We start from the raw sequence: 27309 nt of genomic DNA, 5'->3' as shown, positions 1-27309 counted from the left end.
TATTTTAATTTTAACATTTATTTATCTATCTATTTATTTATTTATTGTACAGATTGGTTGAGAGTTCTGAAGCAAATTTTTATAAGTGGTATACCTATTTGCCTTGACTAATAAAACCAAATGAAAATTTCTTACAGTTTGTATTTATTAATTTGGGGGTGTTGTATGTCTCAGAGATATATTAGCTGTAGTTAAGATAGCTAATGAATGTGAAACACTGAAACTGAGCGGAGTGAAAGGCAGCATTCAGTGAGCTCAAACAGAGTCAGTAATGGACAGTGCTTCCCTTTGCTTTTAACTACTCATTTTTCCATATAACTCCATACATTCTCAGTTTTCCAAAACACAGAATTTTTCAGAATGGAGGTGATGTAGCTTTATGTTAAATATCTGCTAGAGTTCTTTTCCTTGAAACTAAGGAATGAGAACAATGATGCTTTTAAAAAAATCTACTTAACAAAGGGAAGTTTAAAACTTTGGGGTAGATTTGATTTAGTATTGTTCTTCAGGTAACATGTAATTTAAAAATATGAGGTCATTTTCTAGTATGAGGAAAAAGCGTTAGTCTATCCTTGAATCCTTCTACTTCAATTCTTAAACTTCTGCTACAGTTAAAACACTACATATAACTATTAAACTCTACCCAACTATGGAATTCTGAATCTTGATTTTATATGATTAATTTTCTATACTTGTTTGAGTGAAAATTTTTCAATGCTTTTAGGGTGGTTTTATCCTGCTCTGTGTCTCAATTTGTAAGTAATTTTTAGTCATTTTATTTTGTTAATGTTTGTTAACCTTGTACTATGTGTGTGTGCGTGTATACACATATACATTTCCTTTTCTCTATATGCACATGTATACACACATTTATGGGAAGAGAGAATCATTGACTAGAACAACAAAACTTTATAGGAATAGAGGAGAAAATCTTGACTCTAGTAATGTTGGTTTTTAACCCACTTATTAAAAAGGTACATTTCTAAGAAGCACTGTTGTTTCTTTTTCTTCAAGTTTTAATCTACAGAAGAGTCAGTATGTAGAAATTACAAGTTTTTTATGAAAATTTATAATATCAACCAGTAGTAGCTTTTCTTACATTAATTTTCACAAATACACAAGAATAGGGTGAAATAACAGATTTAAGATTGGGCGGGATTGGTTTTGAATTATTAAACAGTTCATTCAGCTTGCTTGATTGTTTATAAAAACTTCAGAACTATATTTAATAGAATATGTGGGCCTCGCTATGGTGAAATCAAAGAAAAAGATATTGACTGGGGAAAACGCTGCGTGGATAAATTTGATATCATCGGAATTATTGGAGAAGGTACTTACGGACAAGTTTACAAAGCCAGGGACAAAGACACTGGTAAGAATGTTAAGTTTGGGATGGAACGTGCTTACTTTCTGTTTTTCTTCTGATGTATAGTTTAAAAAATTTCCAAAGAAGTAAAAATTTTTTGTGTTGCTGTTTAGTCTTAATTTTATTCTGCATATGCATTTTCTGCCTACTTAAACCAGTATCAGTACATGGAGGTACACAATAAACTTGTAAAAATTGTTCCTTCAGTATTTGTGCTTTGCTTATAGTGGGATTTAGCGATGTGTTCCTTTTGTGGTGAATAGTGATTAAACTCTTTGTACCTAGGCAAAAGTATTAATAGCTTGTTTTTCTTTTTGAGTCAAGGTGTTAAGTATGTAGTCAAGACTGCTTCTACTTCCTCCTGCCTTAGCTTCTTAAAGACTCGGGTTCTAGGCGTGCTCCACCGTGCTTGCTTTTAGGAGCAGGCTGTTTTGCATTAAGAATCATATAGTACTTTCCTTTTGGCCATCTTTCTTTCCTCTATAGAAATTACTCTTTGAACCAGATTTGGAAGGTTACATTTTTTTAGAACATTCATTTTTCAGAGCATAATTAAGAATCTGGGGGGAAGGTTTTTAAAAACTCCAAAGAAGAAAAGTAATTGTGTTAGAAGTCACATTACAGAAGTTTGACATTTTGTTAGATAATGCGTTGAGCTGCATAAGCTAGCTTTTTTTTTTTTTTTGTGGTGGGAGGAGGATTTCTCTGTGTAGCCCATGTTAGCTTCAACCATAGAAGTCTGTCTGCTTCTTACTCCCAAGTGCTTAGATTAATGGTGTGTGCCACCACTCCCCAACAGAATTAGCTTTTTTTTTTAAAGCTTAAGTTTATTTTTAACATGAACTAAGATTAAAACTGACAGCTGTTTGAGGTCATTTAGTATATGGGAGAACACCTTATAGTTAGAAACTAATGAAGGTAGTTACAATATAGAATAAGTATTGGTATCTGTAATATCAATAAGATGAAATTATAACTTTTAGAAGCTTTAATGATTAAAGCATACTATACTACAGGAAAAAGTCATAAAAATGAAAAATAAATTTTAATGGTTAAAAGCATACATTTTTCTCCTTAGAAAATATGTAACATTAGTCCCCTTTTTCCATCCAAAGAAGTAGAATGAATATGTCTTTATTATAGTGAACATTTTCTTATGCTGATTGATGCCCAGCCTACTAAGTCTATGTACATTCCCATAAAACAAAACACTCTAAACCTCCAAAATTTAAAGCATTTCTTGATCTACACTTATAATAACTTTGTGTTTGTGTGTATGTGTGTCTGATTAATTACTTGGTGTCTGATACAAAATTCACACACATCTAAATTATGTGGCAATATAGTATAATGGGGGAAAACGTATTTTTGAGACAAATTGGACCCCATTTTCATGATTAGGTAATTGGTGAATTTGAACAATAAATGCTGGAGTATATTTTCCTTTCAGAGAGGTGAGAGAGAGAGAATGAGAGTGAATGCATATTAATATGAATTAATGAATATCCTGGATATATTGATTGTTCCCTCTTTTACACAGAAAAGAATGGTAAAAATCCCACTCTTCACCATTTTTTTTTTCTGTATCAGTAGAGAGTATAAAACAATAAATACAGACCTTCCTCATCCTAACCAGGTATATAGTGTTCAATGCAATGTAAAAGTTCATAATTTTTTTGAAAGGTTAATTTCTTTAACAACAAATATTATTTGTTATGTTGGAAACTAAAATACTTTCATGAATTATAACTTTAAAATATAGAAATGAAAACTATAAGTATTTAAATAGAGAAATGTATCTTTTGCTAGCTAGTAACCTTATTTTATTTAACTGTCTAATAGGAGAAATGGTAGCCTTAAAAAAAGTACGTCTGGATAATGAAAAGGAGGGCTTCCCAATTACAGCAATTAGAGAAATTAAAATTCTTCGGCAACTCACCCACCAGAGTATCATCAATATGAAGGAAATAGTGACTGATAAAGAAGATGCTTTGGATTTTAAGAAGGACAAAGGTATGTATGCATATTTCATGTTTTTTAATTTATGTTCTTTCCAACTTGAAGATTTTATTACTAGATGATGATCATTCATGTATTGGGTAAATAAAAATGTTCGCTAATATCAAGCTATTTTAAAATTTAGTAGATTTAAAGAATACATTATTTTTAATTAAATGGTTCTTGAGTTTCATAAGTCAGCTAAGTCAAATGTATTTACCAGTGTTACAACCAAGTACTGAATAGTAACACTTTTTTGAGGTTGGATATATATTTAATCTTTTTACTGATCGAGAAAGATATTACAGTATATTTATTGCATTTTTACATTTTGAATTCTATGAATTCACAGAAAAAATAAAAGATATGGGGGATATGTGTGCTTATGCATGTGTGATAGACATGCTTGTGTCTATGTGCTGATGCCAGAGAAGATATCAGGTGTCCTCCTCCGTCACTGTCTGCTTCATTCCCCTGAGAACAGGGTTATCACTGAACCTGGAGTTGTACTGGTAGCTAGCAAGCCACACTGATCTTTTCGTCACTGTCACTACCTTTACGTAGAGCTGGGGTTACAGATGCATGTGACCATTCCCAGCTTTTGATTTTGAATAATCAACTCAATGCTTACCCTCTGAACTATCACCTCAGCCTCCCACTGGCACCTTTTGGCAGGCATGTACCATATTTCAAAGTATGGGATCAGTGTTCTTGAAATTGTTTTCAATAAGTTAATAAATGGTTGCTTTTCATTTAAAAAAATACTATTAAGAAAAGTTTGATTTTTTATTACAAGTGGTTGCCATTGGGCGTGCATTAAATCTAATATAAACATTTAAATTACTTGGACTGTGTCTTAGTGTCTCCCCATAAACCCCCCCCCCCCCCCCCCCAGGTTTCTGTGATAAAATACTCTGACCAAAAGCAACTTGAGAGGTGAAGAGTTTGTTTGGTTTACATTTCCAAGTCATTGTCTTTCACTGAGGAAAGTCGGGGCAGGAACTTATGCAGGACCTCATGGTAGATATCATGGAGAGGAATGGTGATTACTGGCTTGCTAGCTGTCTCATTTTAACTAGTTATCTCATGTAGCCCAGGACAACTGCCACGGTGGTTTGGGCCCACCTCTTTCTATCAGAAATAAAGACAGGGCTCCACATACATCCCACAGGCCGTTCTGATCCAGACAGTTACTTAATTGAAGGCTTTTTCTCTTCCAGTGTGAGCCTGCTTCATCAGTTTGACAATAAAATCAATCATTACAGTTTACAAAATTGTAAACCAACTCTTTACTGGCTGCACATACACAATCTTACTGTTCTGGGATGCACAGTTTTAAATATTTAATAGATCATATAAAATTATTTTTTATAAATTACCCTATTTTTAAAAGTATTCTGTATGTAGTGTAGAGATAAGAATAATCTTAATTGTTACTTCTTATTTTTTTGATGTTTGGAAAATCCGTATTTATTAGTGTGACATTTGCCATGCTTGTTGTCTTAATCTTACTTTATTGCTTCTGAATACACAATAGAAAGGAAGGTGCTTACTAGCTTGACTTTAGTTATAAAATGTCTCTGATTTGAGACTTAATTTATTAGCACTGTGACCTTATTAGGAAGGCATTTTATCTCTTCTTAGCCTATTTTTTTTTTTATCCTTAAAAGGGGACCATTATATCTCTTTCCATGTAGTAAAAATAGTAGTAAGGATCTTAACCACGAGGTAGAATGCAAATAGAATTTGTGTTCCACACTGCAGACAGAGGAGTGTGTGTTCTTCCTCTCACATGCCCTGAGTCTCTTGTTTTCACTGTGGAGTCACTTCCCTGCACTCTCTCTAATCCTAATTTTGCTTGTTTCGATTATGTACTAAGTTTCAATTACATTGGTCTTTGGGAATCCACAAATATGCCAGTAAGCTTTGATGTCTTCAGCTCATTACATATGATACTTCCATGTCAGTACTTGTAACACACACAGACACAAACACACCTTCCCACCATATCCTGCAGTGTATGGTGTTATGGAATTAAAATTTGAAATATGGATTTTCCTCTTATTTATTTATTAATTATGCATTATTCTGCCTACATGTATGCCTGCAGGCCAGAAGAGGGCACCAGATCTCATTACAGATGGTTGTGAGCCACCATGTGGTTGCTGGGAATTGAACTCAGGACCTCTGCAAGAGCAGCCAGTGCTGTTAACCGCCGAGCCATTCCTCCAGCCCCCAAAAGATGGATTTCTTGTTCTTGAATATTACTTTATTCATTCATGATGCCTTACTTGTCCAGTATTTCAAACTTCCACTAAATAGAAACACAGTTTAAAGTATTTCTTCCATTAATAAAAGATTAAAAAAATAAAAACTTCCCAACAACTAAAAATAATTACTTAGCTTATTATTTTCTTTACAAAGATGGGATCTATACCTTTTTTGGTGTGATAATCTACTAAGCACAGTTAACCAATACAAAATTTGTTAAAATGATTAATTGCTAAATGAATGAATAAATGAGCTTTACTTTATAATAATGTTCAGACTTTTAATACTCTTGAAAAGGCTGCTAGTACCTTCGAAAGAAGCATTAATAGTCTTTTCTTGTATTCTGTTTTTGGTCATAACTAATTTGCTTTATTAAATTATTAATTCTTTGAAGCCTTTGGGTTCTTGATTCTTTATAGTGCTTCCCATTTCATAAAACATAAACTTTCATAGATTTTTGATGACCACTTCAAGATATGTTTTATTTTTCAAATTAAAAAATGCAAAATTTCACCTTAAGAGTCTACTGATGTAGCCATTGTGCATTCATTACGCTACAGTGCTTCCACTGTTAGTGTTTAAGTACTGAGGAAATATGAGTACTCTTTTAATTTGTAGTTTTTCTTCAAGATCAAGAAAAGAAACTAGAACCTGGTGGTGGTGGCGCACACCTTTAATCCCAGCCCACAGGAAGCCGAGGCATGTGAACCTATGAGTTTGATGCCAGCCTGGTCTTTAGAGAGTTCCAGGTCAGCAAGGCTACACAGAGAAACCCTGTCTCAAACGAACAAAAATGATGGGGGGAAGGGAAGGAAAAAAGAAAAAAAGGAGAAAGAAACTAATTGGGTGAAGTAGGGGCATGCCTTTAATCCTAGCACTTGGGAAGCTGGGCCAGGTGAGGACATCCTGTTCTGCATAATGAGTTCCAGGCCAGCCAAGGTTATAGAGCGAAACCTTGCCTTAAAAAAATGAATATATACCATGGATTCTCTGGACTGAAAGATTATTTATCTTGATAGAATGGGCATTGTAAGGTTTCTTTACACTACTCAGAAGGAAATTACAACTTAAAAATATGAATTGTTTATTTCTTGAATCATCTAATAGTTTTAGATCATGACTGATTAAGAGTTAACTGAAACAAGGGATAAGGAAGGACTACTGCTATATGTTCTCAAATATAGACCTGTACACACGATATCTAGGAATATAAGGAAGTTCCTAGATATCGTGTGTAGAGGTCTATTATGTATTGTTGTAGTTTCTATTTAGTATCTTGCTAGAAGTATTAGTCAGAGAAATTGCACTAAAAAATAAGATATCCAGATTAGAAAAGAAGCAAAACCATCGTGTGTGCGCATGTGTGTGTGTGTATAGACAAGATACAGTGTACTTGTATATTATGGACAACATTGGGCAAAAGACACAATAAGTAACGTTCACAGGATAAAACATCTAAGATAAACTGATAGTGTAAGTTACAACATTGTAACCTGAAAACTGGGAAACATTGAAAGAATATTAAAAAGACTAAATAGAAAATATTTCATTTTCAAAGCATCTAAGAACTCTATTAAGATAATACTCTTCCCAATTTATCTTCATAGTTATTGCAACCCTTCTCAAAACTAAAGGTGACTTCTTTTTATTTGTGACTTTTTTATATAATTTATTTTTATGTTCATTGGTGTTTTACCTACATGTATGTCTGTGTGAGGATGTCAGAATCCCGGGAGCTGGAGTTCTACACAGGTGTGAGCTGCCATGTGGGTGCTGGGAATTGAACCTGGATCCTTAGAAGAACAGCCAGTGCTCTTAGGATTACTTTTGTTTGATTGTTGAGAGGAGGGTGCCATGATGTGTTTGTATGAGTCAGAAGACAACGTGGTGATAGTCAATTTGCTCCTTCTACCATGTGGGTCCTAGAGAATCAAACTCAGACTCGATTGCAGGTTTTCAGGCTTGGCAGCAAGTTCTCTTATCTGCTGAGCTATTTTGTTGGGCCATTTGGCTTTTCACATGCTGACAAGATATTTATATAAAACAAGATCTGGGATAGTGAGTAGGGTCTGAGAAGGAAGAGTGAAATAGAATGCATTGAATTCAAATCTTATTGTAAAGCTAAAGTGACCATAACTGTCTGGCACTACCATTAGAGTAAAATACTGTATCAACAAAAGAATTTAGAAGTTAGAAATAAAATTTAACGCTTACACGTCAGTTGCTCCTGGTATTTGGGTTAGACTAAAGTGCTAAACGTTATTAGATGACATCAAAAGCACAAACAAGCAAGAAAGGAAAAAATAGTACATTAAACCTCAACAGAATTAAATAGGACCATAACAAAGAATGAAAAGAGGCTGGGCGTGATGGTAAAAGAAGCTGAGTTCAGTGGTACATACCTTTAATTCCTAACACTCAGGAAACAGAGGCGGGTGGATCTATATAATTAGTTCCTGACAGCCATGGCAACATAGTGAGACCCTGACTACAAATAAAAAAGTAAAGAAAGAAGTGAAAGACTACACAGAATAGGAGAAAATAAATATTCATAACATTTTGTCCTCTGTCTGATATGAACTTGTAACAAGAGTATATAAAACAATTTTGAGCTAAATAATTAAAAACAAACCGATTTAGAGAACCTAAGCAGATTTTTCTTTCCAAAGAAGATATATAAATGGCCAAGAATCTCATAAAAATAATTGAACATGGGGGCTGGAGAGATGGCTCAGCGGTTAAGAGCACTGACTGCTCTTCTCAAGGACCCGGGTTCAATTCCCAGCACCCACATGGCAGCTCACAACTGTTTGAAAATCTAGTTCCAGGGGATCTGAAACCTTCACACCAATGCACATAAAATAAAGTTAAATAAACCATAAAAAAATAAAAAAAAAATTGAACATGATAGTCTTTTGGGAAATTTAAGTCAAAACCTCAGTACTATACTAGTTCACACCCATTTATGAATCAGATCAAAGTAACTTGCTGAGTTTGTGGGTAACTGAATGTAATTGCCTCTGAACTGCATACCTAAAAATGATTGAGATGGTGTTCTGTTAATTACTGTTATTAAAGTAAAAAAAAAAACCTCAGTATTTTTCTTTTTGTACTCGTTTTCCTATTTTGGAAAAAAAGGAAGTAATACTACTTAGATTTATTGTGGTCATTTAATGTAATAATGAGAATGAAGTACATTGCAAGATGGCACGCAGTATATAGGTATGGCTTAGTAGTAGGTTAATGGTGAGAACAGAACGAGATAATAGAAGTAGTTGTTTTTTTTTTTTAAGAAAAAAGGATGGATATTTGAAGAAGTGAATAGTTTTAAATCTAGTACAGCTGATTGTATTTAGTGAATGACAAGTTAATTTTTAAAAATACACCTTGTAGTGGCTGGGGAAATGAATCAGTAGGTCAGAATCTTGCTGTGCAACCCTGAGTGATACAGTTTGAATTCCCAGCACCCATCTAAATCTATGCATGCCTATAGCCCCAGAATAATACTTTTCACATAAGTATATTTAGACTTGAGTTCTTTGTTAAATATTTGTGCAGACCTGTGAGCTTGTTGGCCAGCTAGCCAAGCTATCTGAAATGAGCTTCTTATTCAGAGAAAGGTCTTGTCTCAAGGTCATAAAATGGAGAGTAGTTGAGGAATACACTATTATCTTCTGGTCTCCTGCTTACATACAGGTACGTGCAACTCCCCCCCCCCTCCACCTCCATGCACATACATGCTTAGCATGCACACACAAAATTCAATGCTTAGAAGTCTCTAATTATTAATACTAAAAAAAAAAAAATCAAAAAATAAAAGGGAGGCCTGCAAGATGTCCCAGTGGATAGAGGTTGCTTGGAAGGTGGGAAGAGATGTACAAAGATGGGTTATAGAAGCCTGATGATCCAAGTTTAATCTCTGGGAGCCTGGTGGGGGAAGGAGAAGATGTACTCCAAGAAGTTGTTCTTTGACTTCCACAGAAGTGCTACAAAAATGAATAATTACATGCTGTAGTGGGGAGCTGCGGGCCGGCTTCCCGCCGCCTGGCTCCCGGCCACCAGCTAGCTTATGCCCCGAAATAACAACACACAAATTGTATTCTTTTAAACACTGCCTGGCCCATTATTTTCAGGCTCTTATTCACATCTCGACTAACCCATATCTAATAATCTATGTAGCACCACAAAGTGGTGCCTTACCAGGTAGATTCTAGCGTGTGTCCATCTTGGGCTGGAGCTTCATCGCATCTGGTATCTCTCTCTGAGGAGAGGCACGGCAGTCTGGCTAACTTAGGAGAGGCGTGGCATCTTACTGATCCTTCTACCTCACTTCCTCTTCCTGTTCTGTCTACTCCACCCACCTAAGGGGCGGTCTATCAAATGGGCCAGGCAGTTTCTTTATTAGCCAATGAAATCAACTCAAACAGAAGACTCTCCCACATCAACATGCAAAAAACTAAGCTTCAACCATCTAACTAGCTGATAAGAACCCACTAGAAGGAAAAGCAAGTCAATGTTTAACAAAAACAAAGTAGGAAAGATTTAATTAAACATTGTCATACAACCAGGCGTCATGGCATACACTTTAAATCCCAGTACTTGGGAAGGCAGAGGCAAGTGGATCTCTGAGTTCCAGGAAAGCCAGGGCTACACAGAGATAGCATATCTCGAAAAACAACAAAATAAAAACACTTTGGAATTCAGAAACAAAAGACATAAGTGATTATTATATGCATATGTAGTCAATGCAAATAATATGTCTTCTAGTGAAGAGATTTCCACTTTTTAGGTTTTTTTCTAGGCACTTTGTATATAACAAGTATGTATGTTACTTAATTTACTTTTATGTAATTAAGAATGAAGTATGTTTTATTTTGCAAATAAATAATGCTATATACCTTACACAGACATTTATTCTATAGTGTTACAGTTTCAATGCATCTTACTCTGTTAGGGTTTTTCACATAGGTGTATTTTTCTGTATTCAGTATAAATGTGTATTTGGGACTTTTCACGGGTTAAATGATATATCTAGCTCTTTTTCATATTAAAGATTAAAGATATCACCTTATAAGAAAGCTGATTCTAATTTTTTATTAATTTTTTTGAGTACTCAGTTTACTTAAATGCAATTTACTGTTGGTTTTTTATCTTTGTCCATCTACTAAGAAACTTTCCCCTGGTTTGAGATTATACATATTTTCATTTTTTGTCCTTTTTATAACATTTTCATATGTTATATATGTGATATGCATGTGTGTGTTGTGTCTGTGTGTTGTGGGTGCTTGTCTAGCATGTTTGCTCATGCAGGTAGAGTCTAGAGATTGCCGTTGGTGTCTTCCTTGATGACTATTTATATATTGAGCTGTGGTTTCTCACCTGAGGCCAGATTAGTCCATTTGGCTTGTCTAGTTTGCCAGCTTGCTCTAGGGGACCCTCTTTTTCAGTCCTCAAGTTCTAGGATTGCTTAACTGGCTGAGTGATGAAACAACCTCTTTGTGTTTCTTCAGGTTGCTGGATCATTTTACTTTTTCCCTTAGGGATTGTGCTGGTTGGTTTTTATCAACTTGGCACAATCTAGAATCACCTGTGAAGAGGGAATCTCAAGAGAGAAAATGCTGTAGGCATGTCTGTGGGGCATTTTCTTGGTTAATAATTGATATATTGATGTGGGAGGGCCCAGTTTATTGTGGGCAGTACTATCCCTGGGCAGGCGGTCCTAAGTTGTATAAGAAAGTTGACTGAGGCAGGTGTCGTGGCACACACCTTTGATCTCAGCAGTCGAGAGGCAGAGTCAGGCAGATCTCTTGAGTTTGAGGACGGTCTATAGAGTCCGTCCAGGACAGCCAGGGCTATACAGAGAAACTTTGTCTCGAAAAACAAAAAACAAAACAAACGAAAGAGAGAAAGAAAGAAAAAACGGAATAAAATAGAATGTAGACAGGGCAAGCTATTAAGCATTACTTTTCTGTGGTTTCTCTGAGTTCCTGCCTTGACTTCCACTGGTGATGGACTATAACTTGTAATCAAATAAACGCCTTCCTTCCCACATATCTTTTGGTCATTGACTTTATCACAGCAATAGGAAGCAAACTAAGAAAGGATTAGAGAAATTGTTTTGTGTGTCGTTATTTTTTTTCTGTTGTTGTTCCTTACCTACTTATTTTAAACTTTCATTTTCTGTGTCCTGAGGTCTTTTTTTTAACCAGTGGTTTTTTTTTTTTTTTTTTTTTTTCTTTTTGGTGGAGGGGGGCATTGGTGGCAAAGGCCCCATCTTTGGAACATTAACAAGATCTTCCTCCCATTTACTGCATTGCTTAAAATGGTATCCTAGAGATTCTGATGGTCCTCCTCCTATCATCTGGCTGGTAGCTAGGATTGCAGCTGGGTATTGGTCACCACACTCAGTTTTATGCTGTGTTAGAGGTCAGGTCAGCTCGCTAGGCAAAGATTCTACAACTCAACTACATAAACCTGTTGCCTCACAAGTAAGTGGTGTTTTTTGTCTTTGTCTCTTTGTTTTTTATATTTGTTTTGATATAATTGCCCTGTATAAGGTCCCGAATTTTCTGGGTTTTCCTCTTTCACTGACCCTTTCTGTTATATTTCCTGCTAATGTCCTTGTTTATTGTTTTATAGCCTTGTATAGTATTTTAGTTTCTTGTATGTAGAGGTCTTTTCTACTTTTTCTTTAAAAACATTACAGTTATTTTAATACATAATGGATGTGAGGTTTTAAACTTACCAGTGAAGATTTGAATGGAATTATAATGCTGGGAGGGGCAAGGATTTATGAAAAAAGTGTTCACTGGGAAGAGACTCACAAGACTACTCCCAGCTGAGGAGCTACTAATGGATGCTGTGGGAGGAGGAAGAGTCAGGTTTCTTCAGTGGTATGGCTTATGGTAGGTGGTCCATGCTCTCATGGATGGCTGTATACCCATCTATATATGGGCAGTACTAGTTGGATCCAATTATTTAAACACAAAGGAGAAGGATGGGAGTTGGTTTTTGGAGGATCAGTTGGAGGGAGGATTGAGAGAATGAATATAATTAAATACCAAAGAATGAATAAAATTAATATAATGCTATAAAGAGAAGATTTTCATAATCTTTAGAGAATGTTTAAGGAGATGATATGATCCTGGACATAATAAATGCATGATAAATAGTGTTCTTTTTATGTAAAGTAAAATGTGTCTTTTAACTTACAATTTTAATTTGAACTTTTCATAGTTACCCCAAAGATTGTTCTTTATAATATTGCTCATAATAAATAGCACAATTTATATATGTAGTGTAAGGAATTATGAACATCACCGCTGGCACATGACCACTGGAAAATGCTGTAGAGCCATGAAAAACATGTTAAGGTCTAAAAAAATTGTTCTGTTGCTAATTAGAAAATATTTACAAAGAAATAGGTGAACTTTAATGTAATATTTATATAATGTATTCTGTGACCAGAAGGACATATTGAGGAGGAGGGTATATTCATTATCTTCAGTGTAGGCAGTCTCATAGGTATGTATTTCTAGAAACTGCATTGTCACCTTTAAACACATACCATTTATTACTATCAGCAAACATACAGAAGCTGGTAAAAGTATCTTTCTGTTAAAAATGTAAATTTAAAGCCAGGTGGTGGTGGTGCATGCATTTAATCCAAGCACTTGGGAGGCAAAGGCAGGTGGATTTAATTAAAAAAAAAAAAAGCTATGGAGAGCATTACTTCAAAAACTGATAGGATACTGAACTCCCATAGATTTAGTTTGTAGAATTGAGTAACATAATTATTGGGGGCTGGATACCAGGTGGAGATTCTGACAGGAATTGCCTTTTGCAGCCTTGGATCCAGAGGCACTCTGGAACTAGTCCCCCTCCCCATCTTTTGTATACCTTAATCGTTTTTCTTTTCTTTTTGACATTATAATGACATCATTTCTCCTTTTTCTTTCCTCCCTTCAAACTCTTGCTCTCTTTCAAATTCCTGGATTTTTCATTAATAATTGTTACATATGTATACACTTATTCCTGAATATATAAGTATAACCTGCTTAGTCTATATGTTACTTATTTGTGCATGTTTTCAGACCTGAAAACATTTGGTATTGGATAACCAGCTGGTGTGCTTTTTTGTGGTGAAGAGTATTTCTCCAACTGTTGGCATTCTTTGGTTGCCTGTAGTTGTTGTGTAAGGTTGAGACCTCCTGGGCTTTCGTCATCCACATCAGCATGTCTATTGTTGTCTGTATTCAGTTCATGTGTAGGCAGTCACATTAGTGAAACCTTATGAATATAACTTCTGCTACTACTATGAGAGACAGTCTCACAGCAAACTTACTGTTACTCAGACTCTTTTTTTTTTTTTTTTTTTTTTTAGTCTTTTTGCCACAATGATCCTTATCCTTAGGGGGTTGGTTATGTTGTCAATGTATCCTTGGGGCTGGACACAACTCTGTATTTTGATTGCTTGTGGTTTTCCATAATGGTCTCCATCTGTTATAAAAAGAAGTAGAGTCGTTGGGGTGAGGACTACACTTAATCTGTGGGTATAAGAACAAATGTCCAGAATGTAGTTAGGCATTATGCTGGTTTAGGAAAATGGCAGTTGTGGGTTTTCCTCCAAAGATTCATGACTATATTAGCTTCAGGTGGTGGCTGTGTTTCCAGTATCAGACATTAATTTTCTCTTGTTGAGCAGGTCTTGGGTCTAATTAGAGAACTGTTCGTTACCAAAAGGTCATGTATGCCATTACTGCACCCTTAGGATTACTGTGTCATGCTGGTCTATGTTGTGGTTCATAGATATTATAGCTGGTTAGGACAGTTGGTTTCTTCTGTGCTTCATTAGCTTGCATGGTGGCTTCTGGTACCCTGAAAGCTAATCCTCAGGGAGGAGGCTAGGTCATTTCTATCTCAGGGGCCTCTGGGCCCTATTTCTGAAGAGTAAAGTCTTCAGCAATATGGATTTACCTTTCAACTCTAGGAGACGACCAAGGGCAATAACAATAACACACAATATTTTACGAATGTTTTGTATAGCTTTGACCAGCTCAGAAGAGGGCCTCTCCTGTCTCAAGTTGGAAGAATTTTTTTATTTTATTTTGTTTTGTTTTGTTTTGTTTTCCTAGGGGGTCTGTGGCTTCTGGCAGCCTAGATGAGAAATTTTTATTTAAATTATCTATGTGTATTTATATGCCAACTTACATGAATTATAGGTAGTCAGTAGTATAATTCCCTGTGGCTTTTCCAGATATCCATACTATTACTTTACTGTCTAGAACCAGAGGGTTTTTTTTCTCTTTTTTTATATCTCCCCTCCCCACCTCTTTTTCTCCCTCTGGCTGTCCTGGAACTAGCTCTGTAGATCAGGCTGGACTTGAACTCACAGAAATACACCTGTGTCTGCCTTCCAAGTGCTGGGATTAAAGGTATACACCACCACCACCCAGCTACACATCACTTTTGAGCATTCCTATTAACATATCCTTTTACTCAGTGATTCTTTCCTTGGATGTGTTTGGTATATTGATGAACCCATGAAAGATAACTTTTTTCCTTTTTTTGTTGTTTTTTTAAGTAAAAACATTTTGTTTTCCTTTATTTTACAGGTGCCTTTTAGAACAAAGTCTTTAGCGTAGACAGCAAAGACTAACAGAGCTTGATTTTACTGCCATTGATTTCCAAAATTAGTATATTTACATATATTAGTAATTTTAAGATTCAAACTGTAGCTTCCCTTCATATGTGGAATAATGAAATAAAAGTACAATATCTCTCCCTCCATTGTAAACACTTTTATGGCTTACAGGGTGTTCTGATGTGCTGACTTGATTTTGCACAAGAGGTGAGCAGGAAAGTCAGTATTGTCCACATCACACAGGCAGGCAAAGAGTGTAAGTTGATGTGGTTTTAGATCTGTACGGGATACTGAAAAGACTTTTTTTTTTTTTTTTTATTTCTGTCACGTGTTAAAGTTCCAACAGTTCTTAGAACTTCTACTTTTCTATTTACATTGCCCATCTGTTCTGACATGTGTTCTCATTTCAACTAGTGTTCCTAGCATATTCATCATAGCTTATAAAAGTTCCTAATCAGATAATTTTGTTTACTTTTGATGCCGATGCTTATTGTGTTTCTTGAGACTATGTTTTAATATGCTTTGTAAACTTTGAAGTCATAAATAATACATGATTACTGAGGTACTTAGGTCTTTAGTGTAAGCTTTTATGCTCAACTGACTATCTGTTTGGGCTACTTTTACTATTTGTTTTACTAGTTAGGGTTTGAGGCTAGAATGTCCTCTCCTATTTATGGCTTGTCTTCCTAGTTAGTTTTCAGTTTCTCTGAAGTCTTTTTTTTTTCTAAATAGGGCCTGAAACATGCTCTTTTGATGCACTCTCTGGGTTTTCGTCTATGAGCACTATTAACGGTATGGAATTGGGGTAGGGGAACTAATTTTTCTTTAGTTTTTAGTAAGCTTGTGTTGTTCATAGGTACTTCTTAATTGTGACTGGTTTTTCTCACCTTTAAATGAGATAGAAACAACTGGATTGTGCTAGAATTGAGCCTTGTTTTGGTCAGTTGAAGGCTAGGAGGGCTCCAGAGGTGGAAGATTCCCATTGGTTAAGCTCTGGGAAGAACTTCCTCTGAAGGACAAGCCTTGCTAAGAACAAGATGCTCTGGGCCAATGGTTCTCAACCTTCTTAATCCTGTGACCCTTTAATATAGTTCCTCATGTTATGGTGACCCCCAACCATAAAATTATTTTTGTTGTGACTCATAATGCTATGAATTATGTAAATGTAAATGTCTAATATGTGATCCCTGTGGGTTTTGTTTTTTGTGGATTTTTTTTTAACCTTTAAAGGGGTCATGATCTGGGATTATAACAAATATTCCATTTCCTCATTTCACTGGAGACACTGAATTTCTTTCATGATCATTTTGATGTAGGGCTCCAGTGATAAAAATTTAGGAGATGTCCTAGAACCCAAGACTGAATTCATCATTGCATATTGTTATTACCAATTTAATTATATTTATTATTTGTGTGCATGTGTGTTCCCACAAGTGTGTGCTTGTGCATGTACCATGACTTGGAGGTCAGAGGGAAACTTTGTGAAGTCAGTCTCTCCATTCACCTTTGGGTTTCAAGGATTGAATTTATTACTCTCTATTTGCTGAGTCATCTTTGCAGCCCAAATATTCTGTTCTTTAATTTATTTTGTGTGTGTGTCAGGGGGTAAATGCCCATGTATGTATTTCAGAGTGGAGGTCAGAGGACAACTATTGAAAGTTGGTTTATTCCTGCACCTTGTTGCATCAGTTTGAACATAGGTTGTTAGGCCTGTTTAGATATCTCTCCTGGCTAAGTCTGTCCCCTTACCATTTATTCAAACTTAATTCACACTGGGTTTCCAGATCATTGCTTAATTTCTTGTCTTCCTACTTTAGTAATGGCTCCCATGGTGGTTTCTTTCCATATACATACATACATACATACATACATACATACATACATATATATTACCATTGTTTGTAATACATGTACAATACAATACAATATATACATGATATGTGTATGGGGGAAGTAGTAAGAGGGAACTGTGTTGCACATGTGATCAGAGGACAACTTGGTGGAATTTATCATTTTACCTTTTTGTGGGTTCTGGGGATCCACCGCTACTGTCTGGGCTTCTTTGGCAAGTACCTTACCTACTGAGCCACCTTTCCAGCCCCCGTGGATATTTCTCATTGGTTAGTTGTAAGGTTATATATGCCTTTTTTTTTTTTTAAAGTTAGAGATAGTAGTCACAGTTATTTGTCTTCTTCCTGTTTCTCCCCTTTGGGTGTTTTCTCCTATTCTCAACATAAGAAATTATTTTCAACAAATGCTTCTGTTTTCATTTCTTAGTTCTATAATTGGTTTATTTGCTTTTTATCTTGGTGGCTGTCATTAGGAAAGACTATTTTTACCTCGTTATATCTGGGTATTCAGTTATCCTACCACTGCTTGCTAAGACCATCCTACTGAGTGAAATACCATTTTATGTTGTCTATATTCCTCTTTTCCTTTGCTTCTGTGCGGTGGGTGGGTGAGTGTATGTGAGGTGTAGGTACCTGTTTGTGTGGGTGTGTTAAGTGCATGTAGAAGCTTGAGGTCACTATCAACTCTTCCTTCTTTCCCTCTTCCCTTCCCCCCCCCCCTTTTTTCTTATTTGCTCTCTAGTTTTGAGACTGGATTTCTCTTGTAGTCAGTCTCACTGGCCAGTGAACTATAGGGATCTACCTTCCTAACACTGGTATTACAATCATGTGCTGCTTTGCCTGAGTTTTACATGGTGCTGAGGATCTGGAATCAGGTCTTCATGCCTGCCTGTCACCTGAGCCATCTGCTAATCCTACAGGCTATCCTACCTTAAAAATTCAGTGTGCACTTGGAATCTGTTTTTGGATATCCTGAATCATACTTTGTCTTTACAGAAATAATTACATTATAATTTTAAAAACTTTTTAAAATTGGATGCAGAACCATTGTTTATTTATCTCTTTCCTCTTTCAAATGCTTTTTTCTCAGTTTTTTTTTTTGTATAATCTAGATTGTAGGGGATTTTTTTAAACTCATATTTTGCATTTGTTACTTTTCTTGCTGTGATAAAATATTTTGAAGAAATACAAGTTAGGGGAAAAGAATTTATTTTGGTTTATAGTTCATCAAGGGATTTGGTCCAGCGTGGCAGGAAAAGCATATGGCATAGCAGTCAGGAAGCAGAGTGATCCCTTTTCATCCATACACTGGAAGTAGTAAGAGGGAATCAGAGGCCAGGCTGTAAACCTCAAAGCCTGCCTTCATTGTTCTTACGCCAGCAAGATCACCTCTTAAAGATTCCATAGCCTTTCCAAACAGTACTATTAACTTGGCATCAGGTATTCAAGTACATGAACCTACAGGGCATGTTATCATTTAAAGCACAACACTAATAATTTTAGAAATTGGGCTTTTGCATAATTTACAAATTAATTTGGGAAGATTGGCATTTTTATTCTTTTGCACACTCTTGTCTGTGTATTCTATCTTACAAATGAATTTTTAAAATTTTGCATATTTAGTTTTTCTTTCAATTTAATTAGCTATTATCAATAGGTGCTAGTTTATCTTTTAATTGATAGCTAATATTAGTGACTATTATATGTTACACTGTTTCTGAATTTTTTACTTTTTCTGGTAATTTTCCATTGAATTTTATGGTTTCTGGGAGCAGAATATCATTTTGTCTTGTTTCAATTCTTTTTTTTTTTTTTTTTTCCCGAGACAGGGTTTCTCTGCAGCTTTTTTAGAGCCTGTCCTGGAACTAGCTCTTGTAGACCAGGCTGGCCTCGAACTCACAGAGATCCGCCTGCCTCTGCCTCCCGCGTGCTGGGATTAAAGGCGTGCGCCACCACCGCCTGGCTTTGTTTCAATTCTTAGTCCTCTCATTTATTACTACTTAACAGAAATAGAATGGGAAACTTTATTTAAAAATGAAATGTTATCTAGTAATTTTGTTTCAGAATGAAACAGATGAAATTAAATCAATTTTAGTTTTTTTTGTTATTTGAGATAGGGTTTTTCTGAGTAGCCCTGGCTGTCTGGAAAGTCATTTTATAGATTAGGCTGGCCTTGAACATGGAATCTGCCTGCCTCTGCCTCCTGAATGCTGGGACTAAAGGTATGTGCTTCCACACCCAGCTAATTTTAATAATTTTTAGCCTAGTGTCTGCTAAGTTGTCTTAGGTTATTTTAGTGCATAATCAATTTAACATATATTATCATTAAAGGATTTGTTTTTATTTGTGTGTGCATGCATGCCTGTGTATGTGGATGAATGCTCATGGAAGCCAGAAGAGAATGTATCCCCTAGAGCTATAATTACAGCTAGCTGTGAGCCGCTTGATAATGGGTTCTAGGAATTGAACTCAGGTCTTCTGCAAGAGAAACAAGGAATTTTAACCATTGAGTCACCTCTCTAGTCCATTGTCATTAATTATTACCAGTATTGAATTTTCTGAGCAAAGTCGTGCTATATAAAGCAGTTTGGCCTTGCATTGAGATTCTTCTGTGTGCATATTGAATGCTTATATACCACACCTAGTTGTGTAGCATTTTAATGAGATATTAAGTAATAGAAACCTTGTGCACATTTCATACTTAAAAACTATTTTGGACTAGCCGCAAGTCCTCAGTAGCTACCTGTGAGCTAGTGAGTTAATCTGTGAGCTGTGCAATTAGAAATGAAACACATCTTCTAAGTATTAATACTTCCCTTTCTCACCTTTGCTAATGTTGTATACTCTTGGAAAATGTATATTGTTTTGATCTGTTCATTTGGAGTAGCAGTGAGACACAGACATTCTTTGAATATTGGAGGCTCTACTTTAGCCTAATACAGAGCTGGGGAATGACTTTGACCTTCTGGTTTTTCTCTTGCTTCCAAAATGCTAAAATTATAGACATATACCATTGTGTCCATCTGATCATCTATTTTATTTCTCATCTTGTTCTATGGGTTGAGTTTCTTTTGTACTGGCTTATAAGGCCTTCTTTTATAGTAAAGATGTTTGCTTTGTTACATTGCAGAAAATATTTTCCTAGTTGTCATTTCCCCTATTGATTCTGAATTGTCGTCCAGTGGCATTCCTAAATCATTATTTAGAGGAATCTGTTGGTTACATTTTCATTAGTTTGTCTTTGATGTAACTACTTATCTCCTATGGGTTATAATTTTATCTAAATGAGTTTTTTCTGTCATATTTTACTTTTTTAGAATTAAAATTCCTGTTTCCTTAATTATTCGGCAAGCATTTGTAGTCTGTTTTCTGGTGTATATTTTATTTATTACACTGTTCTGTCTTTCTCTAAGCATGAACAGGGCATATTCCTTTTTTTTGGAGGATAATAAAGTTTTATTTATCTGGGGATAAACTAAAAGAAAGAATAACAATCTACAGTCCTCTTTGTGCAATGAGAACTGGAATCAAATCCAGCAGTCAAGAGCCTATGCATGCTTTTCATCTGTATTTATAGTATATGAGGCCATGCCCAAAGTGGGCTGGTATGACTGAAGGAGTTCCAACAGCACCTCCCCCTTTTGTCTAAATGAAAGATTTCTAAGTCTAATAAAAAAAAAAAAACTATAGATAATAAGAACACAGCAAGTGTTGTCCAGGGAAAAGAAGAGGCAAAACATACATAAAAATTGGATTTACAACCAGCATAAACAAAATCAAACAAGAAACAGTGCTAAATATTTTAATAATTATCCTATCCTTGGGGACTAAATCTTATATTAAAAATAACTTGGTTAATTATTAAACAAAATTAACTATGACTATCTAATCTTCAACCCCATAAAAGACCTGAGAAGAGAAATAATACTACTGAGTAAACAGAAAGTAAAATCATTTAACTTCCAAAAAGTACCAGAAATGACAGAGACAACCAGCTACTCAAAAATCTCATTTGCAACATTGGGGCAACCAACTTTGGGTAAGGCAGGAAAGTTTGAAAAACCATCTTACCCTGTCTTGGCATGGGTGGTTCAGTGGTAGAATTCTTGCCTGCCATATTCCTTTCTTATATGGCAAAGTGTATTTTCAACAGTGTTTGACCAATGATCTGATACAGTTTCTTCAAGGTGACTTTATAATTTTTTTCAAGTGCTCTCCTTCAGCCCTTCTCCTTCAGCCAAAAGAATAAAACCTAACCATCAGTCCTTTTATTGAAATTACATTATAGATTTCTATCTTTCTGTGTCTCTCCTCTGTTTGTCTTTCTCTCTGTCTCCTTTGCTTGCCTGCCTGCCTGCCTGCCTGCCTGCCTGCCTGCCTGCCTGCCTGCCTGCCTTCCTTCCTTCCTTCCTCCCTCCCTCCCTCCCTCCCTCCCTCCCTCCCTCCCTCCCTCCCTCCCTCCCTCCCTGTCTGTCTGTCTGTCTGTCTGGTTTTGTGACAGGGTTTCTTTATGTAACAGCTGTGGGTGTCCTGAAGCCAGCTTTGTAGACTAGGCTGGCCTTGAACTCACAGAGATCCTAGTGCTAGGATTAAAGGCATGCACCACCACCTGGCTTAGATTTTTTTCTATTTTGATGTTTAATTCTCGTTAGTTCTAGTCATTTGTGTTTTTCTGTTATTATATCATTAAAAACTTTTTCTTTGTGAGGGTGTGTAGTGTATTCATGTGTTAGGATGCATATGCCTAGATGTGCTCATGGGAAACTGGAGGAAGAAGGTGATCCTGCTATATCCATGTAATTACTCCCTTGAGATAGGTTCTCTTATTGAACCTGATGCTTGCCTTTCAGGTAGCCTGGGTAGCCAGTGAGTATTCAGAACCTACCTGTCTTCACCCCCAACACAGATTATATAAACCCTCACAGCCACACCCAGCTTTTGCTACATGGGTGCTGGAGAGTTGAACTCTGGTTTTCAGGTTTATGCAGCAAACACTCTTAGCCATTGATCCATCTCCCCAATCCTTAAAGCCTACTTTTAATGAATTGTGGTTGTGTATATGATCTTGCTTTTTTTTTCTCTAATCCAGTGACTTCCTCTGTATTCTTTTAAGTTTCCAGCTGTAACAATATTTTCCTTCTAAATATAACTTTGTCTACACAGAATTAGTAACCATGAAGATTTTATCTCAAAATGCCTAGCATTTTCCTATTAAATGTGCTCCGATTATTTTCTTCACAGAGGCACTATAAGTTTTTAGAGAGTATCCTTAGATGCATCATTTTTGAGAGTTCTTTGCTCTGTTTAGAGTTAGGAGCTGATTGTGAACTGTGGGTGTCTTGGGCATGGTGCTATTTTCCTCTTTTCACAGAGGATGCATGACTTTGTTAGGGTTTTTGATTGTTTCGGTTTTTGTTTTTCAAGATGGGGTTCCTCTGTATAGCTTTCCTGGAACTTGCTCTATAAAGTTTTACTTGATTGTACTATTTGTTTGTATAGCTTTGGGTTCAGTTTGTATATGTTTTATTTTATTTAAGATTTTTAAACACTAAACACTGTCTTTTAAACAAATTATGTGTCTGTTGAAAATTTAATAGATGCTATCTAAAGATGACTTTGGTCTGTTTGGGCTCACATCCTTACATTAAAACCAGTTCTCTAAACTTTTAGATTTTCTTTGAAGCATACAGATTTTATTCACTTTCTACTGAAAAACAATTTGTCTGATATTGGTAAGAATTTAATCAGATCGAAACTATAAAATGTGGAGATGAATAGAGTTGATCTGTATTATAATAAATATTTTTAGAAGAAAACTACTTTTACTGTCTTTTGAGATATTTTTAATACTTAGTAGTGAGAGAATAAACAAGTTTCATAAATACATGACAAAGTATTATTTTCAAGGATAATCCCCCATATCAATATTTTATTAAAAATTTTGAGCATCTAGATAGATTGTAGGAATAAAAATCTTTAATATGTTAATTGTTCTCTTTCTCAGGTGCATTTTACCTGGTATTTGAATATATGGACCATGATCTGATGGGACTACTGGAGTCAGGCTTGGTTCATTTTAATGAAAATCATATAAAATCTTTTATGAGACAGCTTATGGAAGGCCTGGATTATTGTCATAAGAAGAACTTTTTGCATAGAGATATTAAATGTTCAAATATCCTTCTAAATAATAGGTATGACTATGAGCTTTATGTATTTAAAGTGTTAATGTAATATATAACTTCCTATAAAATTCATTTTTATTGCATCAGATTTTTTGGGTAATGAACAACAGTCAGCTTAAGTATAAATTTCAGACACGGTGACTTAGTTCTTGAGTACTGTCTACTTGAATAAGTGTTCTGCCTATGCATCACTGAGGTACTTCCTTAAACCTGCGATAGTGTCACACTACTGCCACTGAGATAATAGTGGTGTATTGGGCTACTTTGGGGGTTGTTTCTAAGAGCACCCTTAACACTGTATCCTTTTATAGAATCATTAGGCCCTTCATAAAATAAGGTAGTATTTGTCTACTTTAAAAATATAAATGCTTTGTAAATAGCTGGTACACTGTCTTTTAGGAAATATTACACATGATTGTACATCTTTAGGACAATATAGTCCCTCTAATCGTTTTGATATACAACTGGTTGAATCTGAAAATTAAGAACTTGTAGATGTGGATGATTGAATGGGTGTATAACAACAACAAAAAGAAACTATCCAAAGCAATATGCTACTTGTTACTTTGTAAATTTGCCTTGTACATTTTCCACTAGCTAACTTTGCGTGTAGAACAGCATTTTAATGAGAGAATTTGTTTGTTTTTTTACTGTGTCTTAATTGAGCACCAGGAATATAATATAATATTATATATATATATATATATATATATATTCATGATAGACTAATGCTTTTTTACTTTGTCTTATTTCTACCAGAGGACAAATAAAGCTTGCAGATTTTGGACTTGCTCGTTTATATAGCTCAGAAGAAAGGTAAGAATACTTTGAGATGAATTTTTGTAAGCATGAAGTTCAGTTTTAGATGCTAAATTTACTTTTCTTTTTTCTTTTTTTTTAGACGCTAAATTTATAATGTTAATTTTTTAAAATTTGATTTTATGTGTATGAGTTTTTGGCCACATGTATGTATGTGTACCGCATGCATGTTTTGTACCTATGGAGGTTAAAAGAGATCTTTTGGAGCCTCTGAAACTGGAGTTACAGAGGGTTGTGAACTACCATGTGGGTGCTGGGAACTGAGCCTAGGTTGTCTGAAAAAGCAACAGGTGCTTGTTGAGCTATTTCTCCAGCTGGTTTGTTTGTTTGCTTGTTTTTTAAAAATATAGACACTTATGTTCCCTGAGTAATAATAAAGAAAAATTGGTTTGGCTGATTTAATTTTATAATTTTGTATATTCAGTTTTTAAATAAATTTGATGCTTAAATGGTGGATAGTAAAATTTTATTAAAATGTATGATGTTAAATATGACTTCATGAACTTAAAATTTTTTTAAACTAATACTTAAATTTTTAGTGTGGGTCTAGACATTAAGGTTCTTAATTATGTATTTAATAGTAAAGTTTGGTATATGCTTTGTAAATAGTACATATAAATTCTAAAACTTTGTTTTATTATTTTAAACTTCACCATTTTTGTTTTCGTTTACTTATATTTACAGTAGTCTTTTTTTTCCAACTCCCTTGAACTATTTAAGCAAGCAGTTGTGAGGAAGTTCAGTGTGTAAGACAGAGAAAGATGGAGCTTCTCTGACTAAAGTTGCGGTGTGACTGGTTCTCTTTATGTCTGGTGGTAAAGAAATAGGACTCTTATTTGAATTAATACAGACTTTCAAAATAAATGTTTTGTTGAAATAATTTGTAAGCTGTGTCATTGATTCAGTTTAGTAAATATAGTCAGTGTAGTCATTTTTTCCTTCTTTTACTTATACATTTGTGTAATTATAAATTCTTCATGAAATAAATGTTGTATTTTTAAAATTATTTAATTGGTTTATAAAATTATATCCAATAAATTATTTTGAACTATATATAAAATTGTAGAATTAGCAGACTAATTAGCTAATGTCTTATGTCATTTTTTGTGATAGGAACACTTAAAATCTCAGTAATTTTAAAGAAGATATTGAACTGTTATTATACTCCTCAAGTTGTTTGATAAATCTCTTGAACTTATTCTTACCATTAATTGCAAAGTCTGTATTTTAATTTCTATATACAAGTGAGGTTGTGGGATCTTTGTCTTCTGTGCCTGGCTTATTTAACTTGATCACCTTCAGGTTCATCATGGCATCACATTGAACAACATGATATTTATTATTTTTTATAACTTCTTTTTTATTGGATTTTTTTCATATACTATATTTTGGTGCTGTTCTTTCCACTTCCCCAACTCCCACATCCTCCCACCTCCTTCTCTACTCACCTTCATGATAGTTTATGTGCATATATGGCATACTTTCCTCATCAGTTCTGTGGGGTTGAACACAGTCTGTTGTGTCTGCTGATGTGAATGTTTTGACGTGGTGAAGAAGCGATATATAGTTTGGGTTTTCAAGTCATATTTATATAACCCAGACTGGCCTTTAACTCTGACCCAACTACTCCCACTTTCTAAGTGTTAATATTAAAGATGTGTGTCTGTGCCTGGCTCTAAATTTTTAAATGTTTTTATAATATAATAAAGTTTCTTTTGATAGAATTTGTAAAGGAACTGATTTTAATGTTGCTTAATCTAAAGCTTTATTTGAATAACTATTTTTAAATTTCTGACCAGTCTGGCTATTCTTGGGGGCAGAGGTTATTTGGTTAAGGACTCTATTTTTTCTTTTCTTTTTTTTAAAATAATTATTTATTTATTTTGTTTACATTGTTCTGTCTGCATGTATGCCTGCAGGCAAGAAGAGGGTACCAGATTTCATTACAGATGGTTGTGAGCTACCATGTGGTTGCTGGGAATTGAACTCAGGACCTCTGGAAGAACAGTCAGTGCTCTTAACCTCTGAGCCAACTCTTCAGCCCAGGACTCTATTTTCTTAATATCTTGATATTTCACTGTAGTTGTATTTGTCCTAGGTGCAGTCAGTTATACTTCAATGTAATTTTCTTTCTTTCTTGTTATGGTTCATATTAGAATAATTACCTTTTATAGCTAAAAAGTTCTTTTTATTGAAGATATCCCTGTATACTTGGGATAGATGTTCAAGAAAAAATATTGTATAGCTCCGTGTGTGTGTGTGTGTGTCTTTTCTCATAGGACAAAAAAGCATATCCACAAAAACTGAAATAAATTGCTTTTTCTAGAGGAAAAATTATAATAGCACTTCTATTGCTGTTTTGAAGTTTGAAGAAAAACAATTATAGTCCTAAAATGAGAAACTGATTATAGTCTTTTTGTTATCCTTATTCAGTTATAAAATACTGTTTCTTGAGACAAGAGTTTCAATAAATATATATATATATATATATATATATATATATATATATTCTAGGTCAGGCTCAGACATAACTGTGTAGTTCAGTTACGCCTTGAAATGGCCTCCATGTGGTATTTCTGCCACTACATCAGTGTTGCTGTGAAATGTTGGTTAAGCCAGTTAATGAGTTTCATACTCTAAATATTATTATAATGGATTTAACATTTCCAAAACTGGGTCTGGATGAGATGGCTTAGTAGTTGAGAGGACTTGTTGCTCTTGCAGAGGACCCAGGTTTGGCTTCTAGCAGTCACATGATACCCCACTACCACCTGGAACTCCAATTCCAGGGTATCTAATGCCATCTCTGGTTTTGACCTCTATGGCCACTAGGCATGCATATGGAGCACATAATGATATACAGGCAAAACGCTCATACATATAAAATAAGGAAGAAAAAATTTTTACATCTCCAATTCCTGGGCTCAAAATGTTGCCTAGTAGTAGAGCACCTGTCTAGTGTGTTTGAGGCTGTTCGTTCAATACACAAAACTACCAAAACCCCAAATCCTTCAATGTTCCTACAAAGTTTTCAAACAAATTAACAAATATACATACCTGTTATGTTTTCAAAAGTTGCCATTATCAACATAAAACTTCTTAAATAGTACTCAAAGTCTGCTGCATTTCTTTGTACTCTCATCGAGAAGAGGAAGAAGGGAAAGGGTTTTAACACTT

The 27309-nt window shown here is 35.0% G+C and overlaps 1 protein-coding gene across 4 annotated transcripts in view; it reads left to right on the top strand.

The window, feature by feature from the left end:
* Cdk13 (cyclin dependent kinase 13) overlaps positions 1-27309 on the top strand; it is a 101342-nt gene that overhangs the window by 45111 nt on the left and 28922 nt on the right. For 2 of the 4 annotated variants that reach the window (XM_038335064.2, XM_038335066.2), the window contains exons 4-8: positions 1233-1372; positions 3209-3379; positions 16011-16070; positions 23133-23322; positions 24073-24129. In XM_038335064.2, the coding sequence (XP_038190992.1) occupies positions 1233-1372; positions 3209-3379; positions 16011-16070; positions 23133-23322; positions 24073-24129 (618 nt within the window). The remainder of the gene's footprint in view (positions 1-1232; positions 1373-3208; positions 3380-16010; positions 16071-23132; positions 23323-24072; positions 24130-27309) is intronic. The other 2 variants (XM_038335065.2, XM_038335067.2) reach the window with 1 other exon arrangement.

Source organism: Arvicola amphibius, chromosome 6 (genome assembly GCF_903992535.2).
Source record: "Arvicola amphibius chromosome 6, mArvAmp1.2, whole genome shotgun sequence".
Lineage (NCBI taxonomy): Eukaryota > Metazoa > Chordata > Mammalia > Rodentia > Cricetidae > Arvicola > Arvicola amphibius.
This window is presented reverse-complemented; position numbering and strand designations above follow the sequence as displayed.